General features: G+C 37.4%; 6 protein-coding genes across 6 annotated transcripts; 3 read left to right on the top strand and 3 right to left on the bottom strand.

The window, feature by feature from the left end:
* The first annotated feature begins 453 nt into the window (after nt 1-453).
* LOC119997422 (early nodulin-like protein 1) lies at nt 454-1,243 on the top strand. The gene is made up of 2 exons (XM_038844438.1): nt 454-691; nt 795-1,243. The coding sequence occupies exons 1-2, from the start codon at nt 502-504 to the stop codon at nt 1,157-1,159; spliced, it is 555 nt and encodes a 184-aa protein (XP_038700366.1). The 5' UTR covers nt 454-501; the 3' UTR covers nt 1,160-1,243.
* Nucleotides 1,244-1,627: 384 nt separating this feature from the next.
* On the bottom strand, nt 1,628-6,848 carry LOC119997421 (signal recognition particle receptor subunit alpha-like). The gene is made up of 10 exons (XM_038844437.1): nt 6,704-6,848; nt 5,333-6,333; nt 4,354-4,438; nt 4,137-4,232; nt 3,873-4,025; nt 3,668-3,775; nt 2,749-2,868; nt 2,263-2,388; nt 2,075-2,158; nt 1,628-1,931 (listed from the first exon to the last, which is right to left on the bottom strand). Exons 2-10 carry the CDS (start codon nt 6,310-6,312, stop codon nt 1,806-1,808), a joined length of 1,878 nt encoding a protein of 625 aa, XP_038700365.1. The 5' UTR covers nt 6,313-6,333; nt 6,704-6,848; the 3' UTR covers nt 1,628-1,805.
* On the bottom strand, nt 6,329-9,655 carry LOC119997008 (protein YIF1B-like). The gene is made up of 8 exons (XM_038843781.1): nt 9,615-9,655; nt 9,225-9,501; nt 9,033-9,131; nt 8,777-8,934; nt 7,820-8,193; nt 7,238-7,378; nt 6,704-6,743; nt 6,329-6,401 (listed from the first exon to the last, which is right to left on the bottom strand). The coding sequence occupies exons 1-8, from the start codon at nt 9,653-9,655 to the stop codon at nt 6,329-6,331; spliced, it is 1,203 nt and encodes a 400-aa protein (XP_038699709.1).
* Nucleotides 9,656-13,155: 3,500 nt separating this feature from the next.
* On the top strand, nt 13,156-17,682 carry LOC119996420 (serine carboxypeptidase 24). Its single transcript, XM_038843047.1, has 9 exons — nt 13,156-13,592; nt 15,469-15,576; nt 15,746-15,841; nt 15,933-16,025; nt 16,120-16,205; nt 16,292-16,692; nt 16,779-16,874; nt 17,071-17,176; nt 17,278-17,682. The coding sequence occupies exons 1-9, from the start codon at nt 13,331-13,333 to the stop codon at nt 17,419-17,421; spliced, it is 1,392 nt and encodes a 463-aa protein (XP_038698975.1). The 5' UTR covers nt 13,156-13,330; the 3' UTR covers nt 17,422-17,682.
* Nucleotides 17,683-18,812: 1,130 nt separating this feature from the next.
* Nucleotides 18,813-21,390, top strand: LOC119996423. Its single transcript, XM_038843049.1, has 4 exons — nt 18,813-19,625; nt 20,357-20,427; nt 20,515-20,905; nt 20,999-21,390. The coding sequence occupies exons 1-4, from the start codon at nt 19,497-19,499 to the stop codon at nt 21,191-21,193; spliced, it is 786 nt and encodes a 261-aa protein (XP_038698977.1). The 5' UTR covers nt 18,813-19,496; the 3' UTR covers nt 21,194-21,390.
* Nucleotides 21,391-21,512: 122 nt separating this feature from the next.
* Nucleotides 21,513-25,839, bottom strand: LOC119996422. Its single transcript, XM_038843048.1, has 3 exons — nt 25,567-25,839; nt 25,059-25,471; nt 21,513-22,405 (listed from the first exon to the last, which is right to left on the bottom strand). The coding sequence occupies exons 1-3, from the start codon at nt 25,658-25,660 to the stop codon at nt 21,659-21,661; spliced, it is 1,254 nt and encodes a 417-aa protein (XP_038698976.1). The 5' UTR covers nt 25,661-25,839; the 3' UTR covers nt 21,513-21,658.
* Between the last annotated feature and the right edge of the window lie 285 nt (nt 25,840-26,124).

Here is a 26,124-nt window from a genome sequence, read left to right as displayed (position 1 = left end):
TTCATATGAAATCGTGTATGTCAATCTCAACATTTGAGATAACACTGGATGGATCTCTAAGACTACCCGTTAAAAAAAAATTGAGGCAGAAGTTTTGTCTCATGTGCCATCATTCATTAAGACATATTCATTGATTATAAACACACATGTAAGGCTCACTTAACACTCCACGACCATTTTCCAATTGGAGATATATAGAACATGAAAAGGAGTGAGGTTGCGTCATGAAAGTATGAAACAAACCATAGTGCTGTACAGTTGAGAAAACAGAACATTAGATTTGTATTAAACGCTCGTCTCTTTTGTTTTCAGTGTCTAGACCACCTCGAAACAATCGAAGAGATTGGGCCCAAAAAGCTGCTCTTGCTCCGGGTCCTGCTATGTCCAACCCCAAAGACAACTTTAACGGCTAGTTTTCTCTCCCTCTAAAATGTTTAAAAAGAGCACAAACCATTGAGCCCTCACTCATATCAATCCCTCTCGCTCTTTTAAAATCTCTTCATGGCTTCACACACAGCTTTATTATTACCTTCTCTGCTGCTCATATTTCTCTTCAATATTATTACACTCACTGAAGGCAGAGACATCTTGATTGGTGGCAAAAGCAATGGATGGAAAATCCCATCTTCAGAGTCTGATTCTCTCAACAAATGGGCTCAAGCCTCCCGTTTTCAAATTGGAGACTCACTTGGTACTGATACTTTCATTTGATTCTCTCTTATCTACTATATAAATCAACATCTGGGTCTTCAAAATCTGACAATCTTCTTCTTTTTTTCTATTTTTTTGTGTAGTTTGGAACTATGATCAAAGCAAGGACTCTGTGCTTCAAGTTAGCAAGAAAGACTACGAAACCTGCAACACATCAAACCCACTTGCTGCATTCAAAGACGGAAATACCAAAGTGAAATTGGAGAGATCAGGGGCTTACTATTTTATCAGTGGAGCAGAGGGTCACTGTGAAGAGGGCCAGAAATTAATCATTGTTGTTTTATCATCTAGGCCTGGAAGGTTCATTGCTATGTCTCCAGCGCCTTCTCCTGTGGAGTTTGAAGGCCCAGCTGCTGCTGCTGTAGCTCCAACCAGCGATTCTGCTACTTTAAGGGGTGGTTTGGTTGTGATTTACTTGTTGGGTTTTGTGGCCATTCTTTTGTTCTAGATGATGTGACACGAGATTGGTTTTTTGTAGTTCATTAAATTTTGTAATAATTTCATTCATTTTTTAAGAATCTCCCTTGCATCATCTAAGATATCCAGAACCCACAAACATAAGTCCAACTTAACAACCAAATTGGGATAGCACAGCTGATTATCGACTTCAACCAAAGGCATATGCCTGTGAGGTTTTCGTGGTTTGATCCCAAGTCCTCATTTGACATTGGCCTCGATCCAACTTATCTATTGCAGATTGTGCGCGCCTATTCGACCCAACTTAGCTATCCAAAATAGACAAACCCGGTGACGTCGTTCTCGATTACCCAAAAGAAAGTCCCAACTTAACATAAATCTTCCCAACTATGGCTAGAAACCACTAGTTACTGCCCATGACACAACCAAACCCAAATCCAAGTTCTTGAAAGCCAACCACAAAGTTTCAGCAGATGCCATAGTGCACAGAGGAAGGAAATAGCAGACAATCATGAAGTCACAAACTAATTTTATTTGGGAATAATATACAGTCACAAGGGACTGATATGCCTCCAACATCAAGGCAAATAAAAGACAAACATAGAAGTTTTGCGGGAATATCATGTCATGACAACTGAAAGCATTGACAAAGGAGAAACTAGAAAATGCTCAGAAACTCATTTCAGTAAGGTCTTCACAATGGACTTCACATTCAGCTTCTTCAGGTCGGTATACGACTGCCCACAACCAACAAACATGACTGGTGCTCCAGATACATAAACCATTGAGAGCGCTGCTCCAACCTACGACCAAAAGTTGATAAACGACATTAAAACACCCAATCAATCTAAGTACTTCAAAGTTTGTATTAAGTAAGTGGAGCTTCTACTATCTAACAAAAAATGACTAATAGAGCTAGACAGCTAGTTGAAATTCAGTTGCCTACCTTATCATCAATTGTATCAAACTTAGTGAGCAAGATTCCATCAATCAATCTGGGATTAGGTGAAGCAGAAAGGTCGGCCAATTTCTGCAAGAGAAAGATAAACAAACAGCTCAGTAATCAAGTCCTTAAAGAACTCAACAATATGAATTGAGAAGCACTGCATGATAACTAGATATATCAAAGCAAACCTGATTGAACTTTGATAGTTGATCAACAGCATCATTTCCAACTAGTGCCTCACCAACAAACAAAACCAGATCTGGATTGTTCATGCAAATAAGTTTTGACAGTGCTCTCATCAAAGGTTCATTATCCTGGAGGACACAGCATACATGTCAAAAAGCATTAACCTATTAGTATTAAGCATTAACCTATTTGGCAAACATAGTATTATATTGCATAATCCTCTAAATAACAGGATACCATCCAAAAAAAGTCTGACCAGGTAACTCCTAGTTCAAAAAATTCAACATTCGTGCTGTTCTTCACCAATCAATTTAATATGCACTTCATTGCACATATGAGATGATTTATCTTCATATTTGAATATTTGATTGTACGTCAATAGCTATTGTTACGTAAAAAACAAAGTATTGCCTAAATACAAAAAACGAGAATAACAGCAGAAACAAGACAGACAACCATTACCAATAAGATATTCCTTGCATAGTTACCTGCATTCGGCCAGCAGTATCAACAAGAACGACATCAGATCCATTGCGATGAGCCTCCTGAATTGCTTCCTTCGCAACAACAGCAGGATCTTTCTCATAGCCCTTCTCAAATATAGGGATCTGGCAACAGAAGTCAGTTACAACTTATAAGTTTTGCCATTGCGAATCAATGTTATTTATGCAAAAGGGAAAAAGAACGCATGAACGCAATTTTTCTCCACTGCAGTTGACCACCAACCTGTGGAATGTTGTCATCATCATCTTTTGGGGTTGGCTACATGAATTCATGAGCAAATTTTATGTTTTCGCCATACATTCCTATCTAAGGTCCAATTCTCAAAAACTCTTATTTAATTCATATCTTTTCCTATTACTTCTAGTCATGGTCTTCTCATCTATTCTTTTTACAATCTCAAAAGGAATTCCCTCAGTTCCACCGTACTACTATCTCATCGTTGTACATGCCAAACCATCTTAAATAGTTTTCTAGCAACTTAATTTCGATTTGTGCTACTCTTACCTTAGATCTAATAGTCTCATTTCTATCGTAAACACGTGAAACATGATCAGAAAAATTTTGAGCAAAATTCTTACATTGAACGGATCAATACTGGAACAATTATGTTGATTCTTGAAGATACAGTTTCATAATGTCTTATTTTGATTCAGGGGAGTGGTGGGGAGGGATGATAAGGTATGGCAAAAGATAACTGCATTGCAGCAAAGGTGACGTACTATTTGGCACTTTCTTGATACCTTTTAAATTTTAATATAATTTATTTTTCCATTCAAAAAAGCTTACAAGTTTCCTAGTTTGCTAAGCCTCCATCATTCATCTTCTTTGGTACTTCTTCCACATGGACAAGAATCTACTTCCTAAGGCCCAGATAAACTGAAACATTGAACTGTGAGGTAATACCTGCAGTCTACGTGCATGGGTTCGCAGCTGCTCAACAGCACCTGATCTGAACGTATCACAAGCGGCCATCATGACATTGACCTTATGCTGCAGAAGCCAGTATGCAACCTACAAATGACATTCAAAAATAGCTTGTCTCTTCCAAAAATATGCCCAAAACAATTTAAAAAGGAACTACATCTCAAGAATAAGAACATCGGCTCACCTTGGCAAGATTGGTAGATTTGCCAACCCCATTGACACCGACAAAGACAACAACATACGGTTTTCTCTGTTCCTTGGCAGCATGCACATCTCTCATGATGTCGATAGAACGCTTAGGGGTCAATATGCGGACAAGTGCTTCTTCCATTGCTTCCTGCGGGAAGAATCAAATTTATGTAATTGCAAAATAAAGATAGTCAATCAAATAGATACAGTGTAACTGGGTATTCAATATCAAAGTATAAAAAGCACCAAGCTGGCTAACCTGAGCTATTGAAGATATCCTTGTGAACGAAGCCAGCTTTTTACCTTCGAGACGAACAGCAACTGATTCACAAAGCTTCTCAGCTATCTCCTCAGCCTGGAGATATCAGATACAATGAAATCCCAAAAGAAAGCTTAAAAAGAGATCGATAGGCACCACCAACAAATCTAAGTAAGGTACATCTCATAGAGCATAAGAAATAAAAGTGAGAACATACCACATTCTTGGTCATGAGCCTATCCTTAAGAGCTTTCAAAGCAGGCTCAAGGTCTGCCTTGTCCAAATTTGCCTTTCCAGCAATACTGAGAATAGAAAGTGCACAAGGAGATGTAACCATCTAATGATTTAAAAAATTCTAATGCAATTTAACAGAGATGGTATGCCATGCAAGTTAAAATTTGTGGGAAATCCTTCTATAACAAGTAGCAGAAAGCATGAAAGAAAAATAAATATTGTGTTATTGACAAATTCAATCATAAGCCAAACAACTTTGAAGAACCACCATGTATATGCCATTGAATCAATCAACTAAAACCTATGTCAAAGAAAGCATGTTTGGTACCCAAGAGCATATTATGTTCAATACTGAAGTACACATAGTTTAAAAATCTAATGAAGCAGCATTCTCTCTGAGCACCTATAATTAGAATTATAACTTTAACACAACAAGTCTTGGAAGCTGATGCTTGAGCTGACATTGTGGCACAAAGACCTTACAACTACCAAGAGATTCCACACAACATAAATAGAAAGCCGAGATTCCACACAAGTCACAACATAAATAAAAAGCCCTTAGGCTTTATGGCCAAGAATTCCAATTACACACTAGAAAATAATTGTTCCAGATAGTCATCTGGGAGGTGCAGACACAGGACAGAAAACTAGACTTATTTAGCCTCCTACTATCACAGCTCAGATCCAGTAATAACTTAACTTCCAAAACTACTGTTAACCGCACTATGCATCTAAACGTGGGTGTCCTAATAATTCAAAGGATGATGATGACATAATAGCCAGGACATAAATAAGAAGATAAAATGACTCGAGAATTCTTAGTTCAATTATTGTTTCGTGAACAAATATGCCTTAAGTAAATAAAACTTTTAAGGGTACATAAAAGCTTTGAGGATCCTGAACAAACTTGAGCCATCCTAAAATTAATAAATAATAAGTAGACATGAAACAAAACCATGTACCTCTGAAACATAGATGAAAACCATCCTTTCTTCTTAGCCTCGGGCTTGCTGTTCTTCCCCGCATCAGCATCATCTTCTTCTTCGGCCTCACTATCACTGCTTAAAATCTCCTCTTTGTCCATCATACTTTCACCATGTTCAACTCCTGCAACCTCTATGTTGTTCCCATTCTCTTCTGCTGGATCAGTAAAATCCAATTTCTTCTCTGGAGGCTTATCGTCCCAAACTCTATTCTTCTTTTCTATCTTTTTCTTTGGGTCCACTTTCGAAGGACCCTTGTTGACAACAGTATCAGTTTTCTTACCACCTTTAATTCTACTCTTAAGTTTACCTACGTTGAAAGCTTCAACGTTGGAACTTGCATTTTCCTTGCCATTTACAACAACACTAGTGGCTCGAGATTCTTCAGCCTCAACATTGTTTCCATTGGAGTGTCCATTCTCCAACTTCCGGCCAAGCCAATCATCACCATCCCCGCCATCCTTTTGCAGAGCACCTTCCCCTTTCTTCTTCTTATTTCCACCCTCAGAACTGGCCCTTGATGTCTGTCCTTGCTTCTTACCACCATTTAAAGGCTTACTGGCCTGCTTTGATTTCCTTGATTCCTCAGCCCGGGCTTCTGCTTCCTTCTTAAGTTGCCTAAAGGTTTCATCAAAGTCATTGTAGACAGTTCGTTTCGGATCATATATCTCCGAGAACTCACGCTTCACCATAGCAAGCAGATCATCCACATACAGTAACTGGAGAATCCGCTGATACACAGCAACAAAAACAAGACCAAGCTCGTTATGGAAGGTCCATTTAAGGGTATACGCACCCCCTTGGGTATCATAGTTGTACGATGATGCACCAGATCGTTCCTCCAAAAGACAGGTCCTGATCAAAGCATCAATTGGAGATCCTCTAAGAGCATTCCCAAGCTGATTACATGTCCAGAGGATTAATCCTCCCCTGGTAAAAATCAATAACTCCTCTAACATCTTCAATTGTCACCAATTATCCTGCAAATGAATCCACCCAAAATAAGATTCTCATAAAGCTTGCAAATTTATCCACCGTAGACTTAATTCTGATACAGAAAAACAAAGGGTCATCATATCAAGACATCATCAAAATCCCATCTTTTCAAAGAAAGAGAGAACCGATTAGAAGTTTCGTGCAAAGATCAGCACTCAAAACACCCAAAAAAACCGAAAAATATGACAAAATCTGGCCATTCACCGCAAGACAAAATCAATTGAAACCCGAAATTTCACAGATCAAAAGTCCGTTAATTCAAACGCCAGACAATAACAAGAATCAGATCATAACATAAGAAATTCTGCTAAGGATCTCCTATTCGAATCGAAATTCATGGAAAAACAAACGTACCTGTCTTTCTGTTTGAAAATCTGAGAAACTTTGAAGAAGTCTACAAAGAAAAGAACGGGGGAAAAAAAAAAGGAACGAAAGAAGGAATCAAACTAGGGGCTGTGTGGAGGTTCCACAATGCCTTTATGCCGGTTCATGGTCGGCGAGCGATATCGCGCACGCCACTAAATCTAAAAGGGTTGTTTCGTAAATTAAAAAATACTGAAAAAAAATTCTTTCAAAAAATAAAATAACCCTTAAATTTATTTAATATTTCTTTTAACTTGCTTTTTGCTTCCTTAATTTCAATTTTGAATGAAAAAAAATCTCTTTTAGATTATAGCAAAGTACAAAACAAAATTTTAATTTTGAATGAAGATCAAATTTGCAAGCAATTTAAAACACTCTAGTCTAGAAGGTAGATTTGGATATGGAGATATCATATTCTAATTTAGATAATTATCCAAATTTAGACACTTGGGATATGGAGATATTATTTTATAATTTAGATAATTAACCAAATTTAGACATGTCGATGCTCAGCGGTTGACTAACCATTCGTGTATTTTTGTCCACTGTACAGGATTCGAATCCCACGGACAGTATATTTGTGAATATTTGTCGTACAGAATTCGAATCCCGCATGCAATATATATTTTGCATATATTTGTGAGTAACTGTTGTATGATTGTGAATCTATATGCCATAAATAATAATAATAAAAAGTTCCCACATTTAATGGATATATTTACTTGAATTTAGATGGATATGCTAGAATTTAGGTCTGCTCAAAAAATTGCTAAAACCGAAACTGACTGTAATTGAATTGATTGATTGATTTTTTTTTAAAAAAAAATACATATTTATTCACTAAAAAGCAAACCCAAAAAAACAACTAAAAATAAAAACGACAAAACCGACCTCTTGATCGGTTAAATTTATGTCCAAAAAAAATCGACCATGAACACTCCTACTAAAATTTCTTGTCTCTAATTTGTGCTGAAGATCATAAGAAAGTTATTACAAAATCTCATGATACAAAGATAATAATACATTCTTTTAAGCCTCAATACATAGAACAAAATACTTGCATTGATTTCTGCCAAAATAGCCACTAAAACTTTACAACTTAAGCACCAACATTACCAAGCCAAAACAGCAATGGAACTTGAGCAGCGGCAACCAAGAGCAGCAAATAATGTCGCTTGCTCGAATGCTTCTCGGAACATCGAACCTCTGCGATCAGAATCCTCTTGATGATCTTCACAAAAAGCATTCCCATACAAAAGCATTCCCACAATGTGACTATGTAGAATGAGTAGATCCACATGATTCTTGCCATCAACGAAACAGAGAGCGCAACGAAAGTGTATCCTCCGTAGGCCACAATGTCCAGCAGCGGCACATCTCCGTCGCCTAAGATGTGGAGTGTGGCTTCAAGCAGGACTACTTGGAAGATCCAGCAAAGCATTGCATTTGTTAGTTGCACCCCTAAGGCTTCAGGACTAAACCTACATAGTCATAGAGAATTTGAAGCAAAGTTGTTTAATTGATGAAAATACGGTTATATTTCACCACTTTGTGCTACGGGCCCGCATGGATTTATTCTTCATGAACCGTTGTCGGTTGGTTTTTAGGATCAGAAAACCATCACTTGTGTGAGAAGTGCTTGGATTTTACTTATATGCCACTCGGTTGGGTTATGTTAATCCGATGTGGGATATAATCTTGACATCTCTCACACTTGTGAGTTGGGTTATTTCAAACCCAATAAATGAAGAAGTAGAAACCACATCCAAATGGAACGAGTCTTTGCCCTAATACCATGTTAAAAATCAAAGTCCAAACACATTAAGGATATTGTCTGCTCCAGGCCAAGAGTTTATACGGATTTGTTCTTCATATGTTGTCACCATTGGTTCTTAGGTCAAGAAAATGAATCACTTGTATGAGAGGTGCAAGGATTTACTTATATAATACTCGGTTGAGTTATGCGAATCCGATGTGGGATATATTCTATTGACACAAATGACAGCTGAATGAAGTTATCTAGTTGATCAGTAATGTAAGTTTCTTGGAAAGATGAGGACTTACTTTCCATTGATGCCAAGAAGGAAGCCAGCAAGAACCAAATAGGTGCCAAATGCCATTAGTGGAATGTACAGATCAGGAGCATTGATGTCATACACTGGAGGCTTGTAAGAGAATTCACTTCTGCCACCAACCTTTTCAGTTGCTCTCATCCAATGTCCCTGTGTGTAAATTAATTAAGGAGAGCCACAAAGAAAAGAAAAAAGCAAGCCAAGCAAGAAAAGATATGTACTGTTCATTTATCAGGAATTTTGCATACCCTGTGTAGGAATGGAAATAGGATTACTTTCAACTTATTCTTCACATAGTCATCATTCACTTGGAAATAATATCTGGGGTTGGATAAATATCTGCTGATCTGTGACAGGTTTTGAAGATTAAATTGAAAGAAAAATGCATTATTTTTCTTCAACCAAGTTATATATATATAGAGAGAGAGAGAGTTACTTACATTGGTTTGAACATAGGCTGAGCCTGATCCAAGTAGGGTTTCTCCATAAGCACCTAATTCACTCCTAATGAGATCAGACCCAACACCATAAATTGCATCAACAGGGGTCAAGGTCGGCCAGTAAGACGATGGGGGATGAGTTTTATTGTCGAGAGGGAAATAGCCCGGATCACCGGCTAAGGCCCCAAAAGAGTCTGCTTCTTGATTTGGTGGTGGTTGTTGTTGGTGCATGCAGAACTGCATTTGGCTTCCCATGTTGTTGGTGCATAGGTAGTTGCTGATGATCAAGTATTGCACTTGCAAACACTTTTTTAGAAACCTATGCTTGTTCTCTCACTGCAACTTCTCACTACTGTTTTCTTGTTTTTGGGAAATGGAAATCCAAGGTACACAGCCCAAGGACACACAGTGCCACTGTCACTGCCACCCATGGTCCCTGACTTTTAAACATAGCTTTTAATGGGCCTTGTATTTTATTATGGATCTTGGGTATTAAGGCCTTAGGTGGCTTTACTTGGTTGGGCCTTGTGTGAACATCTAGATCTAGTGATCAGCAGGCATGTCTTTGAACAGCCCACTAAATCCAAACTGTGATCAGATTAAACATGCGCAAACTCGTCCGACGACAGATTAGTTGCATCAAGACCCAACGTAAACTATTTAAAAATAGTTATGCCAGCTTAGAATGAACTCTCGATCTTGAGCGATATTCTTTACATTCTAAGTCGAAGGTATAACCAACTAAGTATCGTTAATTGGTTGTGATTGAGCAAGTCCTTAGATAAGAGAATCAACTCCTAGCCTAAAAAGTTAGGGGGGAGACTTTCCTCTTAAGAGAGTGTAGGTTCAAATACTACTAGGTACACAACATGAAATTATCATGTATTTGATTGACATGTGTGATTCACGGATTATTACGCGAATCCACGAATTTACTTATTGCACAACTTAAAGGATATACTTGTGAGCTCTGTAAATGAGAGCACATTCTTTAAGACAAAGGATATGATATTGGGTCAAGCTACACCAACCCTAAATCTCAGAGTGTCCTAAACCCAACTTTACCTAATTTAAGTACATGACTTTGACCAAGCAAGTAGCAACCCTACACATACAGTGGGTAGATGCATTAATTTCTGAATATGCAAGTTTATAAAAGCAAAGCATGTGGACTTACATTTATTAAAACTGTTTTCCCAACACAGCTACACAAGCAGTAGCACAAGTTGGTCTCAGTCTACGAAAATAGTATAAAAATTGTGAAGTTCCAAATGCAGCAGCTACCACCTAGAAATGCCCCATTTATCCAACTCTGCCCAGCCCAACTACTCAAATTCAAGACAAAACTTGTAGCTAGCGGCACCACTTGTTGGATGCGTACAAATTCACAGATACCATATAAGTTTGTCTTTTGGACATCCGATATAAGTTTAAATTCGGACTCTCAAGTCTGCAATCAAAAAGATTTCTCACCTGAGAACAGAATAAGTGGTGCTTAAAAGAAAACAACACACTGGAGGTCAAATTGAGTGTTGTTAATTGTCGTAGCCCATCTTAACTATGGACCATCACAAATAAAGCCAATTTTATATATTCGGCTTGAGCTATGTAATTGCCATTTCAGACAATATTTCAAGATGAACACACGAGTATATTGTTGTGGATAAATTTATGGGTCTGCCTAATCGTCCGCAAATTATATGTATCGGCTATGAGTTTGGGGTAAGAATCAAACTCATGACTTTCGGAAAATGACAAGTTCCCTTTATAACTATTAGGCTAAGAGTCCATTATGACAACTAAATCTATTGACAAGGAATCTATAAAACAAATATTAAATGGATGAATTAATTGACCATAATCAATTAATTAAACCCCCCACTTTGCTATATTTATCCACTTCTTAGGAGTCCAATAGTGATTCTCCCAAGTATTTGCAATATGTTCGGTTACTTTTTCCTTAACTATACATATATATATATATCCAAAAACTATGTAGAAAAAAATATGAGAAGTCAGCTTCTTCTCTTAGTACTCCAAGAAAATTGAATTAATTATTATCATTATCATCGTTACAATTTGTGTTTTGTAATATGACAGATTTAGGGTTCTATAATTCTTAAAAAAATTATACTCTCGAATCCTCATCTAACCATTATTTATCATTTAATTTTTCTCATCCTAGAACAATAAATCCCTTTTCAAAAAATCAACTGTCACCCGCCTCCATGCTAAAATATAATTGATTTTGACAAAAAACTAAACTAAACCAAACCATAAATCTTAAATTTTAAACAACAAATCATATCTTAAATCTTAAATTCTAAACGCTAAATTTTAATTAATCGGAATTGTATTGTAGCCCTCCCATCTCCCAAATCTCTGTAGGACCGACAGAAAGATTAATTGTTAGTTAATTACACATTTGCGGATTTGGAGGATGATTTGGTAAGCAAAGTCTTAACAACTGCCATTGACAATTCTGGAAGATATAATAATATTACTAATTAATTAATTATTTATTTATTTGAAGGGATTGATGTGATCTTTTGACGGTTGACCAACCGCTTCTAACTCCTCCAAAGAAATAGAAATCACATAATTACTCCTAACATACTTCACATTAACAAACTCACCACCCCACCCATCAAGAACTACCTTATTTTAGCTTTGACCAACACCAATTTTCAGTTACAAAATTGACTAATCCAATCATAAGAAACACACCCAAAATAAAAAAGCAAGTAAATTTTGCTTCCAAATTAAGTACTTTAGTTATCATTATTAACTATCTTTCTTTTTTTTTACCAATTCGGTGATAGGTTAGTTGGTGCATCTCTCTGTGACCAAACAATATAGACTCGAGAGATTCTGAGTTCGACGATTCCCACTAAGAACATTACCCTTTTGACCAAGTTTTGAGTTTTGACTCAACTTACCCTATAGTTAAATGAGAAACTTCTACTTGCGGACCTGAAATTCCGAATTTAGATGTATATATAATGTGCAAAAGGATAAATATTTATGGTATTATTATTGGTTATTAAAAAACAAATATCTTTTTTTCCTTACGTTTTTTTTTGGTCTCATCCACGATATTTAAAGAATCACATGAATGACAAATCTTCATGATCTCATACGTACATGTATATATTATAGGACCACACAAAGAGATAGAGACAACGAGTAATGCCATTACAGGCCGCTTAATTAAGCTTGTCCTGATTAAAGAAGAGGAGAAACAATGATCAAGTAAATTAAGCTATGACCATGCATGAGCTAAGCTTAATTAGTCTTGACTTATAGAAGTTTATCCAATCTCAAGTCTCAATTAGTCTTAATAAATACAACTAAAACGGGTCTTCATAAACGAGCCTAACTCCATATGAGTCATTGAATTGGTTAGGAATGAATATTTCCAATTCGGAAAACTCAAATTCAATTGTCCGCATTTAGATTCAAGTATAGTGGGTGTCAAGAGTTTAAATTTCATCTAACACAAATGTGGTTTTAAGGCCTGGCAAACTTAGGAGATAGCGACACGTCCCAATATATCAAAACCTGGGTATGTGTGCTTAACCCACATACCAAGATCCACCCTGTCACCCGAGCTACTTCACGAGACAAAAACCTAAGATACCATTGTCACATCAAAACAAAAAAAAAATAAAAATTCACAAGGTTATCCTAACTACTAAAATTAGTATTTGCACTATTTAGACTAACCCATGCTAATATTATTCTATTCTAATATTTGCCACTCTCTCCCTAATAAACCTGCCCCAATCAGAAAATTGTGCACAGAGTATTTAATGAGGCAAGTTCATATCAGGTTGCTTTAATTGTACAAGTTGAATTGTGACTTTTGATATGCATTTATGGTCCTTTCTTCTCTTCTGGGTTCTTCTCTCTCTAACTAACTCTCTCTCTCTCTAACTCTCTCTCTCTCTCTCTCTATGTGAGTCTAAATCTTGGGAGAGAACTGATTAGGGGTCCACCCTGCACAGAAAAAGCTGGAATAGTGTAGTAATGCAGCAACATTAGCCTCTTCGACTCCACCTTATAAAATACAAGACACCAATATTAACTTTAACTTACTTGTAATAATGGAGATTCAAAGCAGAGTACTTGTTCTTCTTCTTGTTCTGTCTTTGCTGGTTTTCTTGCCAGACGTTGTTGTTGGTCTGACAAAGCAGCAAAAGCTAGATCGAATCTCGGCACTTCCAGGGCAACCAAGAGAACTCACATTCTCACATTTCTCTGGTTATGTCACCGTCAATGAAGAGCATGGTCGTGCTCTGTTCTATTGGTTGACTGAAGCTGCCACTTCTGCTCAAAACAAACCTCTCTTGCTCTGGCTCAATGGAGGTACGCACTGTACTAATTCTTCAACAGCTTCTCTGTTCCTCTGCCACTCTAATTACTCCATCAAATTATATACTTTTTAGTCTGGTTTTGAAGTGCAAACTCTTGTTTCTTCTGTCATTTGAGAATGAAACTAAATCCCCACTTGAAAATTTTCCTATTTCATTGCCATTAAGCTGCAATGCGATAACCGGCTGCGGTTTAGGGTCTATTTGCTTATTGGTTTTTAAGCTCAAAAAACGCATTACTTGTGTGAGAAGTGTTTAGGACTCTTTCTTTTTTAATAGAAAAGTGTTTAGGACCTTACTGATATACCACTCTAATTTCTTTATTTCGTTGTCATTAAATTGCGATTCCATAACCGGGTTTAACGGGTTTAGAGTTTACGATTTAGAGTATATTTGCCTACTGTTATATTGATAGGACTCTCATTATTTTTAACTAAACGCTCTTATCTATCAAATCCCAAATAGTGTTTTTTAGATGGGGAGTTGAGTTTGGATTGACAAATGATGAGCCAAATTATGTTTGGTTTGCAATGAATGAAAACATGCATATGTCAACCTCCTTCTCCTCCTACAGTTCCCACTCCTTTTAATTAGCAATTAAAAAGCAAAAGGACAAAACAGTTTCTCCCAACTAGGCTACTTTGTCTCCACGTGCACAGGGTTTTATCCACCACCATCTACCCCGGCGTACAATAGTAGAAACCCTTTCATCTCGCTAAGATGCACGATTTTTTTTGCCAGCAAGAAAGTAAAGCAGAAATCAGTGGCTGTTAGGGTTCCTCGTGACCTCTCTGGTTCTCTCTGTTTCTATCTTTTTTATTCCTTCTATACCTGCCGTTTAACAGAAAAGCTATCCAATCCTGTTAACTTTTTGTCTGTTTTTGCTCTTTGTTTGTCCTTAATAGAGATTGTCTCGTTTAAGGCTTTTAAACGTAATTCCAAAAGTTACCGAACTTTCCATGTTCTCCTAACAAAAAGATCATCAAAGCTTACAGAGGAAAGGGTTGTGCCCCGCTCACTCGAGTCTGGTGTTGCAAAGACTTTGCGTCTCGCTCACTCGAGCCGGGTGCTAATTGCCGCGTTTAAGGCTTTTAAACGTAAATCCAAAAGTTACCCAACTCTTGCTGCCACAAAAAACTGTCAAACAACTTTCTATGATGTCCTAACAAAAAAATATCAACAAAGCCTCTTCTCACTGTTGTTTATTCTTTGAGATTTGACTTAAGGCGCAAGAACTCTATTCCTGACTTTTACTGTTCTGTTCTTGCTTTGTGAAGCACGCGCATTTCAGAAGGGAAATGGTGGTGATGATGATGATTGTCTATTTGGTGGGGTTCATTACTGTTCATGGAAGAGCAAGTATGGTGGTAGTCATTGATTTTAAAATAGTTAATTACTTGTGAAGCAAAGACCAAGACAGGGCATAATTTGGGTCACTATCTTGTGTATATATATATATATACATATACTTATATCAGAAGCTGATACATCAGAAGAAACTAATACTAATTAAAGTATTAAACTACCCTCTATTATTTAACTAAAGTTGGAAGGTGTTTGATTGAATACCATATATTTCAGAGACACCATCAATGTGTTTGTGAATAGGATTGAATAGATATAGTGTGGACATGTATGAGCCAAATACCTTTGTGGGTGAAAGTCTATTGAACAAGTTGCCCTACCCATGACTCTCAAATGGTTGAGTTAGGTTAACATGAATGAACATAAATTACACGACAGTGCTCAGCTCAGTTCGCTAACCATTCGTGTATTTCTGCCCACATTGTAGGATTCGAATCCTGCGGGCAACATATTTGTCAATATTTGTGAGTGTGCGTTTGACTATTGTTATTCGTAATGGTGCACAGGGCCAGGTTGCTCATCAGTGGCATATGGGGCATCAGAAGAAATCGGACCATTTCGAATCAACAAAACTGGTTTATCTCTATATCCCAACAAGCACTCATGGAACAGAGGTAACAAATGCTGTTGCTCATTCCCTTGGAATGATACTATGAATTTCTTCATTATAGTTAAATTTTCTTGCTTAACAACTTCATGCCCTAGTCAAAGTTAGTTAAGCTCTATCTTCTTTTCCATTTTTGTATTATTTTTTTAAAACAATGTCTAAAATAATGCTTACAGAAGCAAATATTATCTTCCTGGAATCACCTGCTGGTGTTGGGTTTTCATATACCAACACAAGCTCTAATCTTAAAGATTCCGGCGACAAACGAACAGGTACAAGATTGATTCTACATAGTCCAGCATATCCAGAATAATATCATAGAAATATCATATGGTAATGTAGGATTGTCATTTTGTGACACAGCTCAGGATGCTCTAATTTTTCTGATCAGATGGATGTCAAGATTTCCTCAATACAAATTTAGGGATTTCTATATCGCTGGGGAAAGCTATGCAGGTAAAAGAAGAAGAAAAAACACAAACTCCATAGTGCTTTTGTTATGAGAAAACTTATCTGTGGAATGTTTTTTTTCCCGAACATTTACGTACAGGACATTATGTTCCTCAACTCGCGAAGAGGATCCACGACCATAATAAGGCATCTTCGCGTCCTGTCATTAATCTCAAAGGATTCATTGTAAGTAAAAGGCACACAGTTAGTTCTAATATTTAGATAATGAAAGCATAAGAATCATCAAAACAGTTAAAAATATTCCAATGCAGGTAGGAAATGCTGTCACAGATTTCAACTATGATAGCATTGGAACCATTATGTTCTGGTGGAGCCATGCCATGATATCAGATAGCACTTATCATAAAATTATCAAGACCTGCAACTTTTCAGATGAGAACACTTCCACGAAATGTAATGAGGTTGTGAACTATGCATCCAACCATGAACTTGGAGATATTGATCAGTACAGTATTTATACACGGACGTGCATGACAGCATCAAACAATACAATCAAGTCTCTAAGGCTTAAAAATACTCTTATACGTCGAAAGGCTTCTGGGTATGATCCTTGTACTGAGAATTATGCAGAAAAGTACTTTAATCGTCCGGAAGTGCAAAAGGCAATGCATGCTAATGTCACTGGAATTCCTTATAAATGGACTGCTTGCAGGTTAATTTTCCTTACTTCAACATGATCTCTCTATATTTATTGTTTCAGTGAACTCCAAACATTTATTTAAATATGTTATTTGACAGTGATGTTCTCATAAGAAATTGGAAGGATTCTGAAGATTCAATGTTGCCCACATACAAGGAGCTGATTGCAGCTGGTCTAAGAATCTGGCTTTTCAGGTAAATTCTTTATCAAATCATAATAATTATGTTTCACAAACTAATAAGCTATTATTCATGGGAAAGTACCATGTTGAAAGGAAGTCATCTCTGTCTCTCATGACATTAATGTTCTCCTGATCATCTCTTCTTTCTTGTTCACCTAATTGTAAGACACTGTTAATGGCGTAGCCAAGATGTTTGATTTTTGTTGCAGCGGTGATACAGATTCAATAGTTCCAGTGACTGCCACTAGGTTCTCTCTCAGCCACCTCAACCTTCCAGTCAAAACTAAGTGGTATCCATGGTACTCTGGCACTCAGGTATATATAATTATGCACAAGTATATGTAAGTTGATATTCCTGAATGTCTTTCACTCAAAACGCTGCATTGGTACTGGCTAACATTGATCTTGTTTAATAGGTAGGAGGATGGACAGAAGTATACAAGGGACTAACCTTTGCAACAGTAAGAGGAGCTGGTCATGAAGTTCCGCTGTTCCGACCCAAGGAGGCTTTCATTCTTTTCAAATCATTCTTGGCAGGGAAGGAGTTGCCAAAATCTTGATAATTTGATCTACAATTGGACAGGGAAAAAAAAAAAAAAAAACAATTTATAGAAACCAAGCCACACATTTCTCTCTAATTGTGTGGCTTGGTTTAGGGAGAGAAGCATTTTTTTTGCAAAGCTGAGGATTGTCATCTGGACAGTCTTCTGGTGCACATCCTTGCATGCCTGATTAACTGCAAGAGTAAGTTTCTGCATAGAAGGAAAAACAAAAGAATTGAAAACTTATAAACTTGTTCTTCAAAATTGATGTATCTATAATAGTTCTTCCACCATATCTCTATATCTCTTTCAAATTCCCCTATTATCATGACAGAAAGAAGAAGAATCATAATGTGCAGGGCATTTTGACACATTCCACAGAAAATGAGCAGTGCCACAGTTTCACAAAACACAAAACACCAAAGAATTGCATAAGTCACGAACTAGATTGCTCTCTTTTAAAACGATTCGTGGCCCTCAAATTGTGCTAACAACATACAACAATGTTACCCAAGTGTTGCTAGCGGAATGCAGCAATATCGCTCTTAGGATAAACCGATAAAACAACTCAATATCTTTATATATTAGTGTTCTATGCACACCAAAGAAATGCACGACTAGTTTTTTTTTGTCTTTCTCAATTCGTATAAGCAATCGAAGCTTTTCTTTTATTTTTATAATAAAAATAAAAAACGAACATTCTTTGTATCCCTGAAAAATCATAACGATGTGATTCCTAAACAACGTCGTATCCTTTTATTACGGTAAATGTTTTAAAAAAAAAACTTACTCTTCAAATATTATTGTACACAACATATTTGAAAATTCTTTGAATATATAAACATCAACAAGACAACAACTGTTGTTGACTGGTAACTTTATTATGGTGGAAGCTATTGATTCACATTTTTCTTGTGTGCTTCAACTTTAGTACCCATTACACCTCGTCCTCTTTATCTATGGTGGGTACAGAACTTTGGGGTGTGAAAATTACTTGTTTTCTGGAAAAATCCTCCACTTCTCTGTGCAGCTCAGCATCAACAACCAACAGTTGACATGAAAGCTACCTAGCCAGGTAGAGAGTAGGCAAGAAAGTTGTTGTTGCTTATCAAACTACCAGTTTACCCCTTAAAAGAACACTCTGTTTTTGTTTGTTTTCACAGCTGGACCTGTGAAAAGTCTTGTGGAATGGGGATAATAATACATATATATATGGTGATGAAAATTGCAAGGGAGATGGTAATGCTTTTTACTGCTTAGCAACAAAGGAAAGAAACCCCATAGAGGGCAAAAAGGGCAATGTAATCATTGTTCATTTTGTCTTTTGTTTGTCATCATCCTATTTGGCTATTTTATGATTTTTCTCTCTTTATTTTGCTCTTTTTTTGAGCCCCCATTTTCATATCTCTGTCTAGACACACAGATGCACCAAGAAGGAAGAAAACAGGGAACTCCACCCACAAAGAAGAGTCCACACAACCACCAGCAAATCTCTCTCTCTCTCTCCACTGGCCCAGCTGGACCAAAATTTATGTAGAAGAAAAACAAAAAAAGGAAAGGAAAGATAGGGAGAGAGAAGGAAAGGAAGGAAATATGGAGGAGTATGCATAGATGGATGTATACATAGACATAGTAGATGTCTTCAATTGTCCTCCCAACCAAACCCACCTCACAAAAACCTCTTTCACCAGCCCCTCTCTTTCTGTCTCTCACAGCACAATGGATAAAAACATGTGTACCAGAAATACCCTTCTGCAACCCCCCAAAATATCCCATCTTCATCACTGTCTTCCAAACTTTCAAAGGGGGAAAAAACATTTATTTTCACCGAATTATGTGGGCTTCTTTGGGTTTTCTTTGTCTTGGTCAGAGTTTCACAGAGAAAACAGGAAAGCAAGAACCTTCCTCTCACTTCCTTTCTTGTTTCCATCCCTATCTCTCTCTCAACCCTTTTCTTTCCTTGTTTTTTTATTTTTCTTCCGTCTCTTTCTTACATCTTCTTATTTGAGACTTTTTCTCCTGCCTAGTTCTTTTCAATTTCTTCATAATTGCTTCCTTGTGGTATCTGGGTTCTTTTGTTTCTCTGTGATCTGATGATGAAGAAGATGAAAGGGGTGGCTCTTGCTCCTAGAAATACGTCTCCTTCTCCGTATGGTGTTTATGAAGACCCAATCAGTTTCAAACATCAGAGTCTCTTGCAAGACTACGAGGAGCTATACAAGGTCAATTTTGTTTTTGGATTTCCGTTGTTTCGTGATTCCCTTTGCGGGTTCTTTAGATCTGGTCATTTGTGTGATTCTCTGTGGAGGGTCTTGATTATACTTTGTGGATTTCTTCTTTATGGTTAATTTGGCTTTGTTTGGTTGCTTCGAATAAGAAGAAGAGATGATTGATTGAGATCCTGCATCGTTGGAGCTAGGGAATGCCAGTTTTCCCGTTTCTAGGTTTCAGTTTCTTGTTTAGGGTTTCTAGTAAAATTGACAAAAGGGAAATTCCAATATTTGATTTTTAGTGTTTTTGTTGCTTTCATGGTAGTTTAACTGATCTTAGCTTTGCAATTCGAGGATCATTTTTAACTTTCCTGCAGTAGGCAGCAGCATATAAGCTTTTTGATGGATTTGACTGAATTTTTTACTGGGATTATATGTTGGCATAGGGTTTTGTGGTTCAATGTGAGTTATCTGTTAGAAGGCACCCATTAGGGTTTTATGGTTCAATGTGCTCTGCTTGAGTTCTTATTTATGGTTTTATAGAAGGCTCCCTTTCTAATGCCTTTACTTCTATGTTGCTTTAAACCATATCTGCTGTAAAATTCCCTGTTTGTTTATCCCTATTCATTGTCTGGGGTTTTTGTGCTATGGTTTTTAGTTGTTAACTGCATATTAGTCTTTACCACAAGTATTTGGCATACATGGTTTCCTATGGTGGATAAACATTAGTACTTCCATTTCAGGAAACAGAGGTCCGGAAGAACAACTTGGAGATGATGAAACAGAAAAGATTGACCCTCTTGGCTGAAGTCCGGTATCAATCCTATACGCTATACCTTTTGTTTATTCCGTGAATTTGCTGTAGGTAGTAACTTTGGAATGTATGTCTTGTCAAATATAGATTTTTGAGGCAGCGTTACAAGCTCTTAATGCAAAACCAGACTCAGAAATCCATACTCGAACAACAGCGCCCAGCGAGGAATTCAGAAATTAAAAGTAGAAACATTGCAAAAAAAAGTAGTCGCAGTGGAAAGAACTCTGCTTTACCACCTCCAGTCCCACCTTTCGATTTGAACAAGAAGGGAAAGACTTACATTGAGAGGCAAGCCACTTTGAAAAAACCTTCTTCAAGTTTTGACCTAAGCCAGAAGCACATGAGTTATGGTGCAGCAGAAGCTTCTCTACAGGATTCCAGATCAATTCTTGACTTGAATGAAAGGGAAAGAATTGAAAGTGGAAAGGAAGCTACTGTCCGAAATGCAACCCCAGTTTTTGATTTAAACCAGAATTTGGTAGTCAATAAGTAACTTGTATAACTTATGTTGGCTATTAATCCATGTTGCTTATAACCGTGCTGATGAATTCCTGTGTTACAATTGATGCAGATAGAAGAGGAAGAATTGCAGGGTAATCGTGAGTCATCGAGAACGGAGGAGCTAAAGAAAAGTTCAATTAGAGCCGGAAGTGATGAACAATACAATGATATGATGCTATCAGCCTGTAGAAATATTGGCAATGGGCCAAACAAGTCGGGGAAGAGGAAGATCTCATGGCAAGACCAGCTAGCATTGAGGGTTTGAAACAGACTTTATCGGTTCAAAATTGGATATTTTACAGTTTTGGTGGTCTGGAAAGTTGGCTTCACCTTTCCTTGTGATACCCAATTTGCATACTTATTTTCATTTGTAAAGGAAAATAGTATATACATTATGACAATGTTGATTTTATGGGCATAAACTTTCTCTCTCTACCTTGTAAATATTGTTTAGTCCCTGTGAATTTCTTGGTTGGAGTAAACTAGATTCCATTTTAGGTATCTTACAATATTCCTGAAGCCCAAATTTCATATCTCAACTAAATTAACCGTTTTGGGCAGCAGTAATTAGTGCAAAACGTCCATGTAAAACTCAAGTTTCATGTAGCAGTTAAAATGTGAAATCTTGTACACAACACTAATTAGTTTACTGAAATCTGCTACTCCAAGTCACCTCTCAAGCAGGAAGCGGTACCGTTTACAATTCTGAATGCCTTTTTTTTCTTGATAATTAACTCTCCAAAGAAGATGTTCCTGATCCATTTGAACCCGCAGATACATCTTTAAGGGTTTTTTCATTCGTTTCTTCAGTCACCAAGTATGCATTGGTCGCCTTCTGACTCGGCTCAGAAGATGCCACAGTTGTCCTGATCGGAGCAGCTACAGTATTTCCGCTAAGTTCCAGTAGCCGAGTCATGTGCTTCTTCCCAGTTTTATGGTCGCCCATCACCTTCCCAGAGTGAGCACCAATTTGGCAAATACCACACCAAAACTTAAACTTTTTCTTTCTTAGTTCTCCCGTCTCCTCTATCTGCTCCTTTGCTGCTACATTATTCCTCTTTGAAGCTTTAGCATTTGTATTTTTCTTTTTTGTTTTAACTGCTTCCTTTACTGGATGATCAATTTTAATTTGATGAAGCAGTTCCACTTGAGCTTTTTCACCAGTCTCTTTAAGCTTGGAAGGCTTTTCAGTTCCTTTTGGCATTGATGAGGTACTGGATTTCTTTCCCGTCTTCTGAGCTCCAAGTGTTGCTCCAACATTGCGCTTGATCAATGTTGCTTCCTTGGCCTTGTGCTTCTTGCCTTGAAGATGATCATTCAAACCCTTTTCACTTGTTGCACTAACCTGACAAAGCGCGCAACTCAACTCCTCCTTGGGTTTCTTCCCCAAACCAGCGAAAGGAAAGTCACCAGCACCTGCTACAGGTGGTGTCACAGCCTTCCTCTTTGTTCCGGCCAGATTTTGATCAGGTTTAGCCTACAAAAGAATACTAGGAAACAGTAGTACATCACCAATGCTAATGATATTTACTAACCAATGAATACTGGAAACCTTAATATTTTTTCCCCAGTTCCACCTTACGCTTTAAAAGTGGGTAAATCTTAAATCTCAACATTCGTACTTTGTCAGATGATGCAAAAAGTCATGAAAGGCCCATATGAAATTCGTTAAAGATAAAGTTCCGAAGAACTGAATACACACACTAACAATCGGTGAAAACATAGGCAAGAGGAAGACGTTAATTAAAAACTAAGAGATATTTATGCTAAAGCTAAAATTAAAATATATCAGCACATATCATCCATTTTTTCCATATCTATGAATTTCAATGCTAGGTTCTAGCAAATATGCTAGAGTCATCAGTTTATACCAAGGAATCCTAGGTGTGATGAATAGCAGTTTTCTTCTTCATTTTTCCTCTTAATTCTTCAACAATCCTAGTCTGATTCACTATTCTGTTTCTTTTTCTTCTTTTTTAGTAATTTCTTGTTTCCAAAAGTTCGACAAACCCCCCCCCCCCCCCCCAAACTGACGGCAGAAAAAATAGAAGATGCCTAAAAAGTAATGCTGGGGGAAGGCATTGCCCATAAGGTTCAAAAAAATAGAGATGGGAAAGGATAGAGTATATAGGTGTTTTTTCAGTTCATATTTTCTAAAGGTGGAGAAACACTCAGGTCGGTGTATGCTCTTGCACCTGTCGGTTTGAGTAAGGATACAACAGACCTTAATATACTTGTGCTATACTTACACTACATGATTGACCTGTATAGCTGATGACCTATCAAAGTCAACTACATAGCACAAGCTATTAAGTCAACTAAGTAGCACAAGCAATCAAGTCAAATATGCAATACAACTATAGCACAAGTCATCCAAGTGCGTTAACTATGTGAAGCAGTTCATAATATCGAGTATCGACCAAAAAAGATAATGTGTAACAATGAAATAGTAGGAGACGGTGAAAAGGGTTGACAAAGTGTCACTGAACTGTCAGCCATTGAAAACTGCCAGCAATTACAAGGGTTTACATACAGTTATCAAACCCATCAAAACAAATGAGTCAGATTCAAAAGACTTTTTTTTAACCTGGTGCAAAGTAGGTTGGGTTCTATTAACCTTTTCAAACACTTGTTGAATACAATCATTTAGAAATTAGAACTCAACAAGTCATTATTCTATAGTATCTCGAAATAGAAATGACCAGCAACCTCCACCAGTCATTCTAATAACATAAGTTCTGCTACAGATGTTATACTACATATTTGAAAATATTAAAGAGTATATTATCTTATATCTGTCAAGGCAAAATTATGCAGTACATGTATAATTGTTAACGGAGGAAAAGACATCAGTCAAATAAGTTTGATGAGTCAAGTTAGCCTTGAACCTATTTTAAATATGTCAAGTTTGAGTTTATTTTTCTTCACCTAATTAGTAACTTGTAGTATTGAGGTAGATTGAGCACCTATACATTAGTGTAGGGGTTTGACGACATCGACTAACATGCCATTCCAAAACTACACAAGTAGACAATGATTCTGATACTTTCAGGAATCCGGAAACTATGATGATTCTTCTATGCCGTGAAGTAATGATACCAATGAGAGAGGTCGAAGGGTCCCACATGGTGTGGGTCCCAAATCCCTCTTTCACACGGTATCATAACTTCACAACACTGTAGTAGTGTCCCCAGATACTAATGTTCTTGCAATGCGAAGTGTTATTATGAAGGAGACACTGGCTACATTGCAAAGACACTTCAGAGAGTTACCCTTTGCATGGACATGTAGATTTGCTCGATTAATATCTATTCATTTGACTATTTGCAACAGAATATGCTCGAGGGAACTCATTTTTCTATTTTTATATATTTGCAGATTGCAAGCATTTTAAGAATAAATCAGATTCGGAATCAGAATGTGCTCTAACCAAATAAACAAAATCTAGAGTTCATCTGCAACTCCATGTTCTGCATGGGACACAACCTAAACCCTGGCAAGTACAATGTCTCAAGCATATACTTACTATAGCCTTCTCCAGGTGGACCTGCAAGAAGCGAAAATATAATATCGTAGCAAACAATAGTGGCTACAATGATCCAGGAAAGTAATCCTGCAAATCAACTACGATAACCCCCCTCCCCCGACTGACTTCTAATGCAACAGATGACAAGTAGAAGGCTACCAAATGTAGAAATATCGGGCAGGGACAAAATTATTTCTCCCAGAAAACAAAAAAATTACATCAGCCGTACACACACACACACATGCCATACACAAGGCAGTAATGCTACAGATCCCAGTATAAACCGTCCCAGCCCTCCAATGGACGAATGATTGAGAGGCAAACTACTGGATAATTAAACTTGATATTCTCCTAGTTTCAACTTTCAACCTAGACAGTGATTTGAATGTTCTGCTATACATCGAGAACAAGTGAACAAACACACCAATGAGATCCATAAAAACTCCAAACCAAAAAAAGAAAAGAAAATTTCCTGTAGTTTTACAATCACGTCAGGATGGGTCAGCATACATAGAAGTCACAAGAAAATTAGCAGAAATTCAATAAAAAGGATATGTTTAACCACCGTCGAAAAAATATTGTTAAAGCAAGTAATAAAACTAACCAGCATGATCAATTTATCCTTGTTAACCATTGAAGCAGAGTTGATTTCATGAACCACAGCCGTGGGCTCCGGTAACTGTTGCAACGGCCGCAAGTCGAACACGCTGCTGCGTGCCAAGGCCATCCTTTCATCAACCAAAAATCCGTCTCCATATTGGGTCGTGAAAGGAAGCGTCCGCTCAAGGTGCATTGTCAGATTTTCCTCGAACAACGGCCTTCCCTCTGCCTCTGCCTTTCTCCACGCTATCTCTCTCTCCATCATCAGCTCCCTCCTCACCTCCGCTTCAAGGACAAAACGCCGCTGTTCTGCCGCAATTATCTCTTGCCGGATCCGCTGTTTTTCGATCTCCCGCTGCATCGCTTCGTGGACATAGGTAGGCCGCAAAATTGGGTCAGGTATGTTCGGATAACCGGCTGCACCAAGAAATTAGGTCGAATGCATCAAAATTTTCCGGCCAAAAAGTAAACTTCATTTAAAATTTCCTAGGAAAACAAAATTCAGTATAGACCTCGTAGTGCCTGATCAGGTAAGGTACCGAAGAGCGAAGAAGCGAAGTAATAGGTCGGCAAACGATCATCCACTGCGCGATACTTGAACTCCATGGATTGGCAGAGAGGATTGGAAGAAGGAAACAGTCACAATACCTTAAACCGAACAACGAGTCCGATTAGCGTTTTGAAAAGCAGCGATTTTTGAAAGTTCTCAGGTTTTCGCAATTTAGGGGGCGCACGAATCACGACGACAAGGTTGAGAGGGAGTAGGTGAGCCGTTGTTTGTAGGATGTTTATGTACAAATTTTTATTAGGAAAACATTAATTACTTATTTACAAGTGACAAAATGACATTTCCTAGTATTTTTAGTTAATTTTGATACTTTGCATTTACTTTATTTGAGTTAATCTTGAGATTAGTGGTATGATAATGTTGTCAACAAATGTATATAAAATTAATAATGATATTACCAAATAACATACTCTTTGGAGTTTATGTAAAATCAAGCTAACACATCAGTCGAGAAGTCTTTTACGCCACTATCCAAGATAGAGCCTAGTACTCTAATCAAGTA

The sequence above is a fragment of the Tripterygium wilfordii genome, chromosome 4 (assembly GCF_013401445.1).
Source record: "Tripterygium wilfordii isolate XIE 37 chromosome 4, ASM1340144v1, whole genome shotgun sequence".
NCBI classification, from domain to species: domain Eukaryota; kingdom Viridiplantae; phylum Streptophyta; class Magnoliopsida; order Celastrales; family Celastraceae; genus Tripterygium; species Tripterygium wilfordii.
Note: the sequence above shows the minus strand (reverse complement) of the source record. Positions and strands in the feature narration are given on the sequence as shown.

Excerpts from the sequence above, each read along its gene's own strand:
- LOC119997422 (XM_038844438.1), top strand. The coding sequence starts at position 502 with ATGGCTTCACACACAGCTTTATTATTACCTTCTCTGCTGCTCATATTT. Across the intron at positions 692-794 it reads TCAAATTGGAGACTCACTTG|TTTGGAACTATGATCAAAGC; the intron begins GTACTGATACTT and ends TTTTTTGTGTAG.
- LOC119997421 (XM_038844437.1), bottom strand. The coding sequence starts at position 6,312 with ATGTTAGAGGAGTTATTGATTTTTACCAGGGGAGGATTAATCCTCTGG. Across the intron at positions 2,389-2,748 it reads ATACTGCTGGCCGAATGCAG|GATAATGAACCTTTGATGAG; the intron begins GTAACTATGCAA and ends TGTGTCCTCCAG. Across the intron at positions 1,932-2,074 it reads TTGATACAATTGATGATAAG|GTTGGAGCAGCGCTCTCAAT; the intron begins GTAGGCAACTGA and ends TTTTGGTCGTAG.
- LOC119997008 (XM_038843781.1), bottom strand. The coding sequence starts at position 9,655 with ATGGGTGGCAGTGACAGTGGCACTGTGTGTCCTTGGGCTGT. Across the intron at positions 9,132-9,224 it reads CAGCCTATGTTCAAACCAAT|ATCAGCAGATATTTATCCAA; the intron begins GTAAGTAACTCT and ends AACCTGTCACAG. Across the intron at positions 7,379-7,819 it reads GTTTTGGCTTGGTAATGTTG|ATTCACAATCATACAACAGT; the intron begins GTGCTTAAGTTG and ends TATGGCATATAG.
- LOC119996420 (XM_038843047.1), top strand. The coding sequence starts at position 13,331 with ATGGAGATTCAAAGCAGAGTACTTGTTCTTCTTCTTGTTCTGTCTTTG. Across the intron at positions 13,593-15,468 it reads CTTGCTCTGGCTCAATGGAG|GGCCAGGTTGCTCATCAGTG; the intron begins GTACGCACTGTA and ends AATGGTGCACAG. Across the intron at positions 16,875-17,070 it reads CTAAGAATCTGGCTTTTCAG|CGGTGATACAGATTCAATAG; the intron begins GTAAATTCTTTA and ends TTTTTGTTGCAG.
- LOC119996423 (XM_038843049.1), top strand. The coding sequence starts at position 19,497 with ATGATGAAGAAGATGAAAGGGGTGGCTCTTGCTCCTAGAAATACGTCT. Across the intron at positions 20,428-20,514 it reads ACCCTCTTGGCTGAAGTCCG|ATTTTTGAGGCAGCGTTACA; the intron begins GTATCAATCCTA and ends TGTCAAATATAG. Across the intron at positions 20,906-20,998 it reads TTGATTTAAACCAGAATTTG|ATAGAAGAGGAAGAATTGCA; the intron begins GTAGTCAATAAG and ends CAATTGATGCAG.
- LOC119996422 (XM_038843048.1), bottom strand. The coding sequence starts at position 25,660 with ATGGAGTTCAAGTATCGCGCAGTGGATGATCGTTTGCCGACCTATTAC. Across the intron at positions 25,472-25,566 it reads ACCTGATCAGGCACTACGAG|CCGGTTATCCGAACATACCT; the intron begins GTCTATACTGAA and ends TTCTTGGTGCAG. Across the intron at positions 22,406-25,058 it reads AGGATAAATTGATCATGCTG|GCTAAACCTGATCAAAATCT; the intron begins GTTAGTTTTATT and ends ATTCTTTTGTAG.